General features: G+C 40.5%; 1 protein-coding gene across 2 annotated transcripts in view; it reads right to left on the reverse strand.

Moving 5' to 3' along the window:
- LOC138743346 (cytosolic 5'-nucleotidase 1A) overlaps nucleotides 1–17,041 on the reverse strand; it is a 54,426-nt gene that overhangs the window by 14,147 nt on the left and 23,238 nt on the right. For both annotated transcript variants that reach the window (XM_069898573.1, XM_069898563.1), the window contains exons 3-4: nucleotides 4,658–4,825; nucleotides 2,505–2,634 (exon numbers count right to left, since the gene is read on the reverse strand). In XM_069898573.1, coding sequence (XP_069754674.1) covers nucleotides 2,505–2,634; nucleotides 4,658–4,825 — 298 coding nt within the window. The remainder of the gene's footprint in view (nucleotides 1–2,504; nucleotides 2,635–4,657; nucleotides 4,826–17,041) is intronic.

A 17,041-nucleotide genomic window follows, 5' to 3' on the forward strand; every position in this document is an offset into this window, starting at 1 on the left:
ACGCTCCAGAGAAAAAAGCCCTAGTCTGCACAACCTTTCCCTGTAACTCAAACCTTGAAATCCTGTCAACATTCTCGTGAATCTTCTCTGCACTCTCTCTATTTTGTTTATATCTTTCCTATAATTTGGTGACCAAAACTGTACACAGTACTCCAAATTTAGCCTCACCAATGCCGTGTACAATTTCATCATACCCTCCCTACTCTTGAATTCGATACTACGATTTATGAAGGCCAACATTCCAAATGTCTTCTTCACCACACCATCTACCTGAGTATCAGCCTTGAGGGTACTATTTACCATCACTCCTAAATCCCTTTGTTGCTCTGCACATCTCAATAGCCTACCATTTAATGTATATGACCTATTTTGATTTGCCTTTCCAAAATGTAACACCTCACATTTATCTGTATTAAATTCCATCAGCCAATTCTCAGCCCACACCTCCAGCCTTCCTAAATCACCTTTTAATCTACGGTAATCTTCCTCACTGTCCACAACACCTCCAATCTTTGTATCATCCGCAAACTTGCTTATCCAATTCTCTACCCCTACATCCAGATCGTTAATATATATAACAAACAATAGTGGACCCAGGACGGATCCTTGAGGAAGTCCACTAGTCACCGGCCTCCAATTGGACAAACAATTTTCGACCACAACTCTCTGACACCTCTCATCCAACCATTGCTAAATCCATTTCACCACCTCCTCATTTATACCTAATGCCTCCACCTTTTTTCCTAACCTCCTGTGGGGAACTTTGTCAAAAGCTTTACTAAAGTCCAAATAGACAACATCCACAGCTTTCCCTTCATCAACCTTTTTTGTAACCCCCTCGAAGAACTCAATCAGGTTTGTCAAGCATGATCTACCCCTGACAAAACCATGCTGATTACTCCCTATCAACCCCTGTACCTCCAAATATTTGTAAATACCATACCTCAGAACACTTTCCATCAACTTGCCCACCACAGACGTCAGACTCACGGGCCTATAATTCCCAGGTTTACATTTGGACCCTTTCTTAAACAGCGGAACCACAAGCACAACCCTCCAATCCATTGGCACTACCCCCGTGGCCAGTGACATCCTGAATATCTCTGTTAATGGCCCCACTATCTGTTCACAAGCCTCCCTGAGTGTCCTTGGGAATATTTTGTCCGGTTCCGGAGATTTATCCACCTTTATCTTTTTCAACACAGCCATCACTACCTCCTCGGTTATCCTTATATGCTTCATGACCTCCCCACTATTTTTCTTTACTTCAACTGGTTCAATATTTTTTTCCCTAGTGAATACCGAGGCAAAGAAATCATTCAAAATTTCCCCCATTTCCTCTGACTTCTCACTCAGCCTACCCTCGCTATCTACAAGGGGTCCAAATTTATCCCTCACTAATCTTTTACTTTTAATGTACTTATAGAAACCCTTTGGATTTATTTTTACTCTGTCTGCCAAAGCCTCTTCGTGCCTTTTTTTGGCCTTTCTAATTTCTTTCTTAAGATTGCTTCTATACTCCTTGTAGTCCTCCTTCACTTTAGCACATACAATTGTGTGCAATTGATGGCACAGAAGATGATTTATTATGGGACACTGATGATGAAGCTGAAACCACCTCAGACTGGGACCCATATGATGATTGTTTAAACAATGAGGGTATGGATGTGCTTCAGACAACGATAGCGAAAGGTTGTAAATGTGTTGTTCTCAGACAATAATAGTGATTTTGAAGGGTGCTAATTGCATTGATGTTTTCAATAAAAATCTCAATGAAAATCTGTCCCAGTCAAGTTTTTTTTGTTTTTCAAGGGTCGACTTGTATGCCGAATCAGTTTCTCAAGAATCGACTCAAAAGTATATCCGGTATACAAGTTGACCCCAATTTTTTGAGAGTTTTTTTTGGGTTTTACGCAGAAATAAACGTGTGATAGTACAGATTCTATCACCAATGTGTATATGTATAGGTTGTAGTGTAGGATGATTGTGATTGGCTGAGAGTGTAGCCACACCTACTGGCTGGTCTTAAGGGGTTGCTCCTAGCCAGACGAGGTCATTCAAGACTGATTGACCTACATGTGATACGATCCAGTCTTCTAGTTAATAAAAGCCTTGGTTTGGATCAACAAGCCTTTGATTCTTTCGATGTGCTCTACAAAACAGTAGTCATAAATGGTGGTATACAATTAAAAAGCGATGGCTAAAAAGAGGCTCAGGGAATACAGGGGTATCCACATTGTATGTGCTAAAGACTGAAGCAAAATTCATCGCTTTTATCGAAAAAAAGTAGTAAATAAAGACTTTATATTTATAAAGTGGTTTTCATAACCTTGATGTCACCAAGAATTTTAAGGTAATTGAAGTACTTATAAAGAGTATTTCTTACAGCACACAAAATGCTGGTTTTCGATTTATGATTATTTTTGTGGAAAAGTTGGATAGAATCATGTCATGAGAAAATGAATGAGTTGACATCACCTTTAAGCTGCGTTGTGCCTACTCACCATAATAATTTACACTGTTAATGATCCGCACTCCACCCTCAGCACTGTGAGTTGACAGAAGGAGAATTTCAAAAAGTTGCTTTTCTTCACTATCCAACTTCAGTAACCTTTGATTTACCATGTGAATAGCCTGAAATAAATAATGAGAATTAAACTGCACTCAGCAAGTATAATTGCTCATCTATAATTTACTGTTGTAGCGGCCCGTGGCTCAGGCTGACACAGGAAATGGCCATCGAAAGCAGTGACCGACCTGCAAAGCATCATGCGGGTTGAAACGACTGTTTCCATAGGCTGCTGGCAGAGCGGCGAAACTGACCAATCACAGCCAGTGGATCGCAGGCAGCCCCATTGGGGCCCAGGCATCTGAGGTAACTAATTGGCAACTGGTCCCCTCAGACCACGCCCAGGTGGTGACGCAGCCAAGCTGCCACTGGACAAACTGTGTCGAATACACTCGACTGGTGTGTGTGTGTCTTTCTTCTCCTGCAGATTCGACATAAAGCCGTAGGGCTATAACCGAGAGCTATAACCTAAATGTAGCCATAGTGACAGTTATCATTAAAACTTAACTGAATGTTTAAATATAAATCACTGAGCATATCAAATTATCCAAAATTACTTCACACATTAATTTGTTCAAGATAAAATTTTCATTGTTATGTTACAAATTACAGCAATATTTCTGCATCAGCAATGAGATGTGCATTCATTTATTTCTTTATGCTGATTAAGAAAGTTTCTTCCCATTCTTTGAACGTTGCCAAAGGACCTTCAACACAGTAACTGAACAAATAGGTAGTACTTGCAGTATAACCGCTCATAAGGGAAGGCTGTCCAGTGAATGCCACACTCAGCGCTATATGGATCTGAACTTTGGAACCAGCAAAGGATTCAAACTGAAGCAATTAGTTGATAGCACTTTCTTCTCTGAGATTCACTACCTTCACAAATATTATCAGAATCAGCTATCTACAACACTAAATTTAAAAGGTTTCAGGGTTTATATTTATTTCCTGCTGCAGTAAAGAGGACAGGTGAACCATTCTCAACCTTCCAATATTGGCAGCAGGAGATGTGCACCAATAAATACCCTATGGTTTTGAAGACTAAGAAATTTTTTGATGAAGAAGTAGTTCAAGTTTATTGCCACTTGCACCATGATGAAGTGAGAGAAGTAGTTTTGCAAGCAGACCAGTTAGACATTTCATATACCTGTATAGTAAATCTTCGTCCGCGAAGCCAAGCCAAAGAGAGAAGATAGTAAAGCAACACACAATGGACATCCAAAAAATGTTAGGACTTGTCTATTAAAGTATAGTATGTTAATTTTTAAACACTGTGCTGTCTTAATTATGCCAAGTAAACTCTCGCCCAGTAAATTTATTTAATGTTTGTAATCTCATTCCTCTTGGTTTAAGATACTTAAAAAAAAGACAAAGTTAAAGATATTCATTCATTCTTTTCTTTCTTAATTCTGTTTCCTGTTTGCACATTATTTTACCTCAAATTAAATATTCAAAACACAGTTCCATACATCTCCTGAAAGGATTCTTTAATCTCATAAGGTGGAGAAAGATCTTGCACGTCTTATTCACTTCGATCTCACATGAGCTGTGAAGGGGACTTTACTGAATCAGATTTCCAACAAGTGGAACTGTACAAAAGACTACTAAAAAGTCTCTGGACAGCGCAAGCACAAATAATGGTGATATTTTCTAATGACTGCAGATTTAAGCAATTTATACTTTAAAAAAATTCTAATTTCACAATCAGGGAAAATAAACAGCAAACAGAAAAAAAAAATCAAGAACTCTGAAAATGAGGAGGGAGAACAACAAATGAAAGTGTTCTGATATGCCATGGGAGGTGAAAACAATTAGTAGCCTAATGTGCAAGTTATTTACAAATGTCAATACAAAACAAACTGCAAAGAAGCAGGAGACAGTCAATCAATAAATGTTAGGCTACTCCTATTAATAGCATGTGGACTGGAAAAAAAATCTATTACAGGGATATAATGGTTGAATTGAAATAGAAATGGATTAAATTTCATTTGTCAAACATGTCAGTATGCCATTCTGAATTAAAGTTTGTAGGTGGTATAGGAAGGAGCTCATGGCAGGTAACACAAGGAATGCACAACAACTTACCCTGATGAATGGCAAAACAATACCTTCCTTTAGAGGTACATCTTCATTGCTCATCTGGTAAATGACATATTCTTCTGGACCCTCTGTCAAGAATAATTCATGCTCTTCTTCCATGTCAAAGAGAGCGCGAGCTGAGATGGCAATTGTTACAGCTTTGATTGGGTCTCTCTGCACAGAAAACGTGGACGGGAAGAAAGTGGCTGTTAGTATCACGCAGAAGTATCCATTTTATTCTCATTTCAGGAACATTAAACAACCTGATGTTGGAAAGGAGTCAAATCACAATCTGTCAGAGTTTGACCACAAAATAAAGTTCACAGCATGAAGGTAAGGCTGAATTAGGATACTGAATACTTGATATTTTTTTGTAGAATGTCAATAATTCCATTCAAAGGTTTAGTGGAATTTCTCATCAAATTAAACCATATTAAAATGTAGCTCTTCTGGAAATTGCCATGCAAGGGCAAGAAATTTTCCACAAAAGGAGAATCAATAAAAGGCTTAATCGAAGTAAAACTGCAAATACAATGGAATTAGCCAATATTCCAGATATTCTACCTTCTATCCTTAAGGACCCCACCACCCAGGCCATGCCCTCGTCACTCTGCTACGATTGGGAAAAAGATACAGGAGCCTAAAGACGAGCATTCAGTGGCACAAGGACAGTTTCTTCCCCATTGCCATCAGATTCCTGAATGATCAGTGAACAAAAGACACTGCCTTACTTTGACTTTTCGTGCACTATTTTTCTAAGACGGTTTATATGAACGTTTGCACTGCGAGATACTGCCACAAAACCATGAATTTTGCGACTTATTCATGACAATAACTTCTGATTCTGGTTCCTATTTGCTTTATCATCATACAAGAAGGAAGAATGCCTCACATCTGATCAGGTGAGGTTCATAGTGAGGGAGAATCAAAAGTGTCCATTAAGCACATTATCTGGGCCATGAATAAGAGCAATTAAAGATTGTAGCCAAAATACACAATGCAATTTCATTCAATGGTATGTTTAGCCCTCACTGAAGGGCAGCAAAATTGTGGTGACAGTTCAAATCAGTAGTTTTCAAACTTTTTCTTTCGACTCACATACCACCTTGATTAGCAAGGGATTACTTAAGGAAATAAAAAGTTTGAAAACTACTCTTTTAATTGTACCTAACTGACTCGTTATGTGCATGGTTTCCAAAGGAAATGGGCCAATGACAATTTTTCTCAAGCAAAATATTTCAGTAACAATTGGGTCTAGAGCAGTGGTTCTCAATCTTCCCCCCACCCCTCCCAACCCAAACATATCATTTTAGGTAATCCCTTATTAATTACAGAGCACCTATGGCATAGGGATTGCTTAAGGTAGTATGCAAGTGAAAGAAAAAGTTTGAAAACCAATGGATTAAATTAACATACTTCTCAACTCCAGACCCACGTTCTGAAAATTAGCAGACTGCAAAAAAATGTATGTTCTAATTAACTGATAAATATATTTAGTAAATCAGTCTGCTTGTTCCTTGCACTTTCCACTCACCTCATCTTTCAATTAAAAAAAAACAAAAATACTTTATTGGCAATAAATTATTTACAAAGGAAAGAGTCTAATCCAACCCTTACTTTCATGTCCATACATTCACATCACTATACATTGTTACATTTAATTCTATTAATGGCCTTACCACCACTTCTCCCTCAACTATATTCAATGTCAACTTGAAATCAGGCACTAAATTTAATTTGTCATTTGTGGATCTGTAATCTTTAGCTACACATTAGTTTCAGGCAATCTTTTTCTTATTAAGATATGCAATTTTCATTTTACATTTAAACTTGGTGAAAAGCCTGCTCCGATGCCCCCTTTCAGTCTGGAGGCTGCTGGGGCATTGATGCAACGTTCAGGAGGGATGGCTACTGGTGCCATAACACCATACATATGCGCTGAACAATGGCCAACTTCATTACCCATAAATCCCTCCACAGCTAGAACTGCTCTGTTACCAACAGTTCCCACTGCATGGGCTATTATGGGTAACAAAGTTGGCCCTGACTCGGCAAAGTGTCAAACAGTCCTGAAATGCCAAGTTTGTTCAACATGCAAGATGTATTGACACCAACAATGAAAAATTTAAACATTCATGTGTTTCTGCTCATTGAAGCAGGCCGCCGAGAGGCTGAGCATGACAGCTGCCGGTGTTTGACCTGGAGTGTGGGTTGGGGGGGGGGGGGGGGGGTGCTGAGCAGTGGTGGTGGTGAGGGCTAAGTGGGGTGGGGTATGTTGAGCAGTGGGGAGGGGTGCTGAGCGAGACAACACTGCCACTGGTCCGCCTCTGCCCAGCAGCAGTTAGGTAGTGGCTCCTGGGTTGCTGGCTGAGGATGTCATCAGCTGCTCCAAACAGTTCCTGGTTCACAGATCCCTAGTAAGGCCTTCGCCTTGGCCCTGACACTAGGATCAGGGAGGATTGCTTGAGGCATATCGAATGCAGACACGCTGTATTCGTGAAGTGGAGCGAGGCAGAGGTGGATAATATCAACCTTTACACTCACTCTTTTCTCCACCATGAAAAGGCCTAACATTACAAGTCAGAAACAAAGTCATTAAATCAGGTTTCACTGTTTAAATAATCATGTTTTTCTATGCACATGCACAATTGAATAGTTCCAAAAATTTACATCCATAGTTAATATATCATTATTGTGTGAGCATAAAGACTTTCTGGCTGTTATTACTCGTGGTTATTATTCATACATAGAACACAAATATTTGCTGTGATGACTGAAAGAAACATGAAAAACATGTCACTTGGTTGAAGACACAACTTTCAGATACAAAATGAGCATGCTTGAAGGAACTTTAAATTAGTACAGTAAAAGTCCTAAATTCTGGACTGCTTGGGGATTGGCTCAGTCTGGATTTTCGGGCAGTGCTTTTAAAATTCAATTTTAAGGAGAATAAAGAGATCAAAAGGTACGTTTTGATAGTTCATTAACAAAACTTTGTTCAGATAAAATACAAAAAAATACTTATTCATTCATTTTTGTGACTTCTGTACATCTGTGGTGCTTATGCACGCACGCACACAAAACCCTGCTAAATTAAAAAAAGTTTGAGAAGTCTGGATTCTCAATGGTCCAGATTCCTGGCATCCAGATTTTTGGACTTCTACTGTACCATGTTGTGATAATTTGCTTTTGTAGACAGTATTTAAATTCAAGTTTTTAGCTGGGACTCTGGCCTTCTTAATGGTATGGCTCAAACTGGCATTGAAGCTCTGTGCACATATATAGGTCATGAGGACAAATCAACTTTGTGAAGTGATAAAATATAACAGTCACAGTTATAGTATCGGTGTGTATTAACATCAACCTGGAAAGCATTTATAAGATCAGTATTTCTATCATTCAATACTGCATATTGTGATGTTATTTTTTATGAGGAATTATACCATAGATTGTGATGAATATAGACAGGATGCTGTTTTTCATTTTAAACTGACACACAAAAGTGGTTTACAAAAAAAAAGTAGCCAAATGCATACAGGAGAGATAGTACACAAATTTACAATGCACATTTTGCATCAGACTTTTGTTCCAGTTATGCTTGCTAATCTTGCAGTAAACCAACTGATCTATTACAATGTAACCACTGAATTCACTTTGGGCTTAGCATGTAATACTTTTGCATTCACCATAGTACCATTACTTGTGTGCTTTCCAGTTTAGTGAAATATACAGCCACCATCTCCTTAATTACTTCCAATCCACATTTGCTCTACAAATATTTCCACTAAGCTTGAACAAACAGTAATGTGACTTTTAAGGTTGAAGAAAATTAGCAAGCATGCCATGACATCACAAAGACTATCCCACTGTCCTCTGAAATGGCCTTGCTCTGTTCACAAGCAATTAGGAACAAGCAAGAAATGTGGACCTTGGCATGATTCCAATAACTAAAAAAGATGTTTAAGGTGTTTATTGTGGGCTATAAAAGGACATTTGTGATTTTAAGGTGCAAATAGCAGGAGCTGATGATCTAAGTACATCTAGAATTGCATCTGCATTACAGAATCCAAGCACTGGAGACTATTTGGCCATAAAAAAAATCCTTGTATCTAAGTTAGTTACAGTCTTTTTCTTTTGTTTTTGCAGGAACAAGACATATAATATTGAATTCTGTCTGTTTAATGATTAGTTATAATGTTCATTTTTATTCTAGGATACATTGTAATTACTTTTCTTGTTCTTACATTTAGTGTTGCATATACATATATAAAATTCAATAAAGATTTTTTAAAATCCTTATGTCACTTTTGGTTGTTTTTCCGGTCATCTTCGTTCCTTGCTGTTTCTTGACCATTCTGTCAATGAGAATTTTTTTTTAAACTATCAGAGTTTGCATTGGTTTTTTTTGGTTCTCCTATACATAAAAAAATACAGAATCAAATGTGCTTGTAGCACGCATGAATATGCACGAGAGTCTCATTATTCACCCATTTTTATTCTACAATGACAGTATTTATTGAAAACAAAAAAAAAATTTGAAGGAGCTCATCAGTGAAGTTGCAACTGTGACGTGAAAAGGGGTGAAGGTAACATGAGGAATTGTCGATGTGTTGGGTTGAGGCACTGCGTCAGAGGAAAGAAATTGAGGGGAATAGGTGAGACAGAGGCCAAAAGGTGAAAGGCAAATTGAGGAAGGTTGATAGATGATAGGCAGAGTGAGCTAGGTGGGGAGAAGGAGGGTAGACTTGGTATACAGAGGCAGGTCAGTGAACAGTGATAGCAGATAAAGAGAGAAAGGACAAGTGGAGACAGGTAGGTGGTGATGAAAAGAAGGAAGTCGAGAATGAGTGCAAACACAAAGCTACCAGTGCTGATATCAGATACAAGGAAGATGATAATGGGAACCAATAAATGAGTTAAGGGCAGACAGATCCATTTGGGGAAGTGGATCCAGTGGGTGAAATGTGTGGAGAAGATGTGGAGAGGGAGGGGATGAAATTGGGTGATGGGGCTGGAGAGGACATAAAAAGGAGAATCACAGGTGGATTGGAGGGGAAAGAATGGCACTCAGGAGTTAAGGATTACCTGTATTATAAATTGGAAAATTCAGTGGCATTTTGTTGTTCCCTACCTAAGGGTAACCACAATTTGCTTTGGACATCATTCTGGCAGAGGGAGGATGAACAAGTCCATGTGGGAATGTGAAAGGGAGTTGAAGTAGCATTATCTAGGAGCTCGGGATGGTCACTGCAGACACGGTGCAGGGATTCTGCAGATCAGTTGCCTAGTCTGCACTTGCTTTCACCAATGCTACATCAGGAATGCTGAATGCAGCAATGAGGTTGGAGGTGCATGTAAATCCTTGCTTCAGCTGGAAGGACTGTGATCTATGGATGGTAATAAGGGAGGAGGTATAAAAGCAAATATTTTACCTCTTGGTGTGGCAGTGTAAAGTGCTAGGGTCAGGGGGCAGCAGGTGTGGAGGGATGTGTAGATAAGAATTCACATGGGGTATGGTCCATGTAAAAAGCAGAAAGGGCAGGGAAAAGGAAAATGTGGCTAGTGGTAGGATCATGATAATTTTGGTGGAAATGAAAAAGATTGATGTGCTGGATGCAGAGGATTGCAAAATAAAAGGCAAGAGTAGAAGATGAGAAAAATGGAGAAAATGCGAGAGAGGGGTCCATGAAACACAGAAGCAAAGACATGTTTCTTGTAAAAGGAGGACATTTTAGATGTCCTGGAATGGAAGGTAACATCATGAGAACATCCATCATGGAGATAGAGCAAATAAGAGAAAAGAATGGCATCTTGACAAGAGGATGGGAAGATGTGTAGCCCAAGTAGCTATGGGCATCAGTGGGTTTATAGTTAATGTGAGAGGATAGTTTGTCTCAAGATGGAAACACAGATCAGAAAATAGAGTGGTGTCAGAAACGTCAAAGTGAACTTGAGAGTGGGTGGAAGTTAGTAGCGAACGTTTCATATGGTGCAGGAAACAGTGTGGAAATATATTACAAAAACATTTACAAATGGCAGAACTTACACAAAGGGGAGGGAAGAATTAGCAGGTGGGAAAATACTTATTTGAATAAAAATCTGCCATGATAAGCATTGTAGGACCATTTAAAATTTTTGATTGTTGATTAGTGAAAGGCAGAAAAAAAGTGAGCAAGTGAAGATTTGAAAGATTTGTTCCAATTGCTTTTTCAATCGAAAAGAATAATGATGAAGATATTGTCCCTTCTCGTTCAGTAAAAGTGAAGTGTTCAAACATACATAACATTATACGTTGTGTTGAAACCGTAGCCAGAAATGTTAAATGAGGAACCGAACTCGCACCCTTGGTTACCTAGAGTAATGAAATGACAGACACAGAGGTTTCCCTTAACACCATGCTCTTTACTAAGATTCACAAGACATAGACTATTTACACGAAATGGCGTAATCTATTTCTAGTATTTACACAAGCTTGTGACTTCATGTCACAAGGCAATTTCATGAGTCCTTTAGTTAATGGATGGCTCCCATGGCACTCCTGGCGACTGTGGGTCACTCTGATTAGGACTCCCTAGCATGTTGAATTTGTATTTTAAAAGCATGCACAAATTAAATCTGCCTCTTGTCTGGTGTGCATTTTTATTTTGGATTTAACACAAGACAGCTCCATAATCCTAATAAAATCATTAACCACCATTAATCCTGGAGATAGGAAGGGACATGTCTAATGCCAGTTAGTCCTGAGGCAATGAGAATTCCATGACTGTGACCAGGAATGGATCACCGACTAATTTCTAATTGTCTGTCCTGAATTTAAGTAGGCCCAATAATCACCATAGTGTTACATTTTTGTCAGATCACTCAAATGACATCAAAAATCTCAAATTGCTTCAGGAAGAACTGTTTTGATTTGTTTCTGGTGACAATATCACAAGTTGTCATGCAGATGATATTCAATTTTTGTTTGGGATTTGAGAGCAGAGATGAAATGGGGCGAGTGGGACTGAACAGTGCAACTGTTAGTAAGTCTGTCATTTTCTTTTTTGGGCTGGTCAATTGGATTTTTGATTTTCTCATCAGAAAACTACAGTCAGTACGAATTGGAAACAATGTCTCCTCTTCACTGATTATCAACACAGGCGCACCCTAAGGATGTGTGCTTAGCCCAATGTTCTACTCATTATACAGGCTTGACTGTATGACCAGGCACAATTCCAATGCTATCTACAAGTTTGTTGATGACACCACAGTTGTTGGCAGAATCAAAAGGCAATGAAGAAGCATACAGGAGGGAGATAGATCAGCTCCTTGAATGGTAAAACAACAACCTTATAAAAACCAAGGAGATGATTGTGGACATCAGGAGGAAGTCAGGGGAATAAAATCCTCATTGAGGGCTCAGTAGTGGAGAGGGTCAAGAACTTCAAATTCCTGGGGGGTCAACATCTTCAAAGATCAAAGAAATCACAAAGGTGGCTCGCCAGTGGCTATACTTTGTGAGATGTCTGAAGAGATTCAGTATGTCACCGAAAACTCAAAAAACTCTACAGGGTACCATGGAGAGCATTCTGGCTGGTTGCATTATTGCCTAGTATGAAAGAGCCAACTCACAGGACAAGAATAATCTCCAGAGGGTTGTTAACTTGGCCTGCGACATCACAGACTTCACTCCAGTGAAGGCATCTACATGAGGCATGTCTTAAAAAAGAAGCCTCTATCCTCAAAGACCCCCACCACCCAGGCCATGGCCTCTTCACTCTGCTACCATCAGGAAAAAAGTTCAGGAGCCCAAAGACGAGCACTCAACGACACAAGGACAGCTTCTTCCCCGTTGCCATCAGATTCCTGAATAACCAGTGAACCAAAGACACTGCCTTACTTTTCGTGTACAACTATTTTTATTTTTTTTAATTTATAATAATGTTGAAAGTTGGTTATAAATGAATGTTATACATTTCATAACTTGTTCAGCACATTCTCAGGCAGAAACAATGCTCATACGGATGATGCCTCACCGTTACTTTTGAAATGAGAATGAGCAACCTGCCTGATTATGTTGCAGTACTGCTACCCAAGTAATGGTATTCCAATGCAACCAAAATAGGAATAGATTATTTTTCTGAATATATTAGGAGCAAAAGGTCCAACACATCTTTGCATAATAGAGTTTTAACAATATATTTGCATTTTCAACACGTCAGTCAATGCAAGGAAGGTGTTTTCGTAAGATTACTGGTATATGCCATTAGGCCTACTTATCAGAGGGCTCCTCCTGATGGTTTGGTTTATGTTTGCACTTTGATGCAGAAGTGAGAATCTTTGGTTTTTGTTCTGCACTAAATGAAGACCTACATATATACAGTCCTAAGGCCCACAAGCCTGTGCTGCTCAATTATACCCAACAGACCCACACACCAGGTACATTTTGAACAGTGGGAAGAAACCAGAGCACCCGGAGGAAACCCACACAGACACAGGGAGAACCTATATGTATATCACAAGATATAGGAGCAGAAGTAGGCCCATCGAGTTTGCCTCGCTATTCTAATCATGAGGTGATCCATCCACCCAAAGCCCCACTTCCCAGCCTTCTCCCCGTAACCATTGATGCCCTGGCGAATCAAATACCTGCCAATCTCTGCCTTAAATACACTCAATAACCACACTTCCACAGCTACCTGTGGCTACAGACTCACAAGCCTCTGACTACAGAAATTTTTCTGCATCTGTTTTAAATTGACACTCTTTTATCCTGGTTATGTACTCTTTCCCAACATCTACTCTATCCAGACCTTTCAGCATTCGAAAGACCTCTATGAAGTCCCCCCTCATCCTTTTGGACTCCGACGAGTACAGTCCAAGAGCCGACAATCATTCTTCATATGCTAACCCTTTCATTCCTGGTATCATCCTAGTAAATCTTCTTTGAAACCTCTCCAATGCCAACACATCTTTTCTCATAAAAGGGACCCAAAACTGTACACACTTCTCCAAGTGAGGTCTCACCAGTGCTTATAGAGTCTCAGCATTACATCCCTGCTCTTATATGCTATTCCTCTTTAAGTGAATGCCAACAGTGCATTCACCTTCTTCACCACCGACCCAACCTAGAGGATAACTTTTAGGGTATCCTGCATGAACATTCCTAAGTCCCTTTGCACCCATGAATTTTGAATTTTCTCCCCATCTAAATAATAGTTTGCTCATCTATTTCTTCTACCAAAATGCATGACTGTACACCTTCCAATATTAGGCAAAGAGATGGCAGATGAAATATACTCTTATAATCTATACAATTCGCTCTGCAGCCTTTTGGTATCCTCAGCACCACCTCCCCTTCCACCTATTTTGGTATCATCTACAAATTCAGCCACATAGCTATCTATTCCATAATCCATATCATTTATATACAATGCAAAAAAAAGCGGCCCCAATACTGACCCCTGCAGAACACCAGTGGTAACCAGTAGCCAACCAGAATAGGATCCCTTTATTCCTTCTGTTTCCTGTCGATCAACCAATACTCTACTAATGCTAGCATCCATAGAATCCCATCTTGATTAGCAGCCTTATGTGTGGCACCTCGTCAAGGATCTTTGGAAGTTCAAATACACAACATTTATTGCTACTTGTGACCTCTTAAAAAAAAATGCAATAGGTTTGTCAGGCATGATTTTCATTTAAGGAAACCATGCTGACTTAGGTCAATCTTTTCATGTACCTCAGGTATTCCGTAACCTCATCCTTGACAATCAACTCCAACAGCTTCCCAACCATCAACATCAGGCTAATAGGTCTATAATTTCCTTTCTGCTGCTTCTCTCCCTTCTTAACAGAGTGACATTCGTGATCCTCCAGTCCACCAGAACCATGCCAGACTCCAATCATTCCAGGAATATCATGGCCAGTGCCTCCACAATCTCTACAGTTCCCTCCTTCAGAACCCAAGGGTGTATTTCATCCGGTTTGGGAGATTTATCTACCCTTACACCATTTAGCTTCCTAAATAATTTCTCTCTCCTGATCTTGACTGCACTCACTTCTCTTCCAAGAGATCCATGAGAGTCCGGTATGCTACTAATGTCTTCCACAGTGAAGAGTGATCCAAAATATTCACTTTCTCTGCCACCTCCTCATCTCCTGTTATAATTTTTCCAGCGTCGCTTTCTATCGGTCCCATATCTGCTTTAGTCACTCTTTTACTCTTTATATATTTTTAAAATATATACTCAAAATGGCATCTGAAGAGTAGGTACAAGTACTAGTGGAGATCCGTGCAAGCAGTCTTAGGACTCAGGCATATCTTCTGCGCAATGTAAACACCTTTATTGACCATATGATTTGCGCTCTTGGGTTGCGGGCTGACGGTGTCATCGCGATGTCATCATCCCTCTCCTTTGGAGCCGCATCAGCGACTTCGTTCCACCTCTGACACTACTCCTCTAGGCAGAGGGAACATGGAGCAAATTGGACCAGCCAACATTCTTTTTGACCTTTTATGGAGGTAAATGGAGCGATTTAAAGGCAGAGGAAACCCATCTTTACAAATCACTACCTTTCACTATAAAAGGGCTTCGTGACTAAGCACAGCTCCCCTTTACATTCAAGGGGTTTTTATGTACTAAAGCTGTGCTATCACCTGCTCAGGTTTCAAAAAAAAGAGGATTTACCATTTATGCTGAGGACTGAAAAGGCATATTCGGCGATTTGTCTTATCCCATCTCTCCCTATCAGCCCCACACTGATCCTGACAGCCCCTTCACCCTGGGAGCAGGATGAAGAAGTGGCATGAGGCAGGGGACAGCATGAAACAGTGGGATTGGAGGAGTGGCTTGAGGGAGCAGGGCAGCATGAGGGAGCACAGCCTGACAGCTCCACTGGCCGCTCTGTGACAGCATAACAGGGTGACTGGGCTATCAGCGTGACGTCAATCATCTTAACTTCCTGTTTGGAGCCACTTTCAGTGGCAATCCTTTTACGCAGGAGGTGGTGCAACTTTGCTCCACTTCTGACACTTCTGACACTACCAACTTCAGCGGATGGAACCTGGAGCTAGTTGGACTTTTTATGCAGGTAAGTGCAGCATCTTCAATGTAGAGGAAACCTGCCTTTACAAATCACTAATTTTCACTGTAAAAGGGCCTTCAGAGTGCAGTTAACAGACTATATGAAAGTGTCATGAGGGGTTTTTATGACTCGAAGCCACCTTATTGCACAACTCATGATCTCTGTAAAAAGGGAAATTGGAAAGGTGGATTCAGTATTCACGTAAGCCACTTTCAGGTGCTCGGACACAGATAATGTGCTGGCAGATGCAGCTGGGGGAGTACAGCTGGGACATTCAGGTGGCCACGGAGAAGACGCCTTTCTGTCACCTGAATATGCCGGCTGAAGGAGAGCTGCGTCTGAGTGAATGGTGGCTCCTGTGGACTGTGGCCGTAACCCCAGTGCTGCTTTCAGGTGCAATGGGGGATTCTCTGAGCCAGAGAATATACCTACAGGAGCAGGGTTAGGTAAATGCTCCTCCTGGCCAGGTTCTCCACTTTCATGTGGTCACCCGACAGCCACATTGGGGTGGAATAGACAGCTTTACAGTCGAGTATTCTGGCCACCTGAAAGCGGCTATAGTGGAAGGAGTCACGTGATGGAGTAGTGGCCGGTCGGAGAATACCAGCCCTCTCCAGAAAAGAAGGAAAAAAGTAAAGCAAAGCCACAGACACACAAACCACAAAACATAAAAAATAAAGGTGTGGAGGAAATGACACCAAAGAAAGAAAAGCCAAAAACAACGGGAAGAAAAGAAGAAGGAAAGACACCGGAAGAAAAAATGTGAGGGCCTTACCTGTAGGAGGAAGCAGGGACCTGCCGTGGAAAGAGGAGCCCACTCCCTGAGGTCAGTGGAAACCCCGAAGGGTCGCGACCCACCGAACGCAGGACTACAAGGATGGCTCACGGAGCCAAACAGAGTTACGCAATGCACACGACAAAGACAACACCGACGGGAGGGGGGACCAGCTGAGAAAGATCCGACAGCAGGGCTCCCAGCGGGAAGATATAGAAAATAACGGGAACGGGAGGGAGGAGAATGAAAAAAGGAAATCAGAGACACAGCAGATGACCAGGCCAGAGGAAGAGGACCAACATTAAGACACCATTTAAACAGCCCAACAAGAAAGTCAGAAGAGACAAGGAAGAGAGGTAGAGGACACAGGTCCTGGAGTGGACTCAGGGGAAGATGAGGGAGAACATCAAGCTCTGCACAGAGAAATAGAAGATAAAGGGTCTGTACATAGATAGAAAATTTTTTGAAGAATATATGGAAGCAGTAAAAGAATGGCAGACACGAGAATTTAATTAAATAAAAAGAAGAATAAAAGGTGCAGAAGAAAA

The sequence above is a fragment of the Narcine bancroftii genome, chromosome 1 (assembly GCF_036971445.1).
Source record: "Narcine bancroftii isolate sNarBan1 chromosome 1, sNarBan1.hap1, whole genome shotgun sequence".
In the NCBI taxonomy this organism is placed as follows: Eukaryota; Metazoa; Chordata; class Chondrichthyes; order Torpediniformes; family Narcinidae; genus Narcine; species Narcine bancroftii.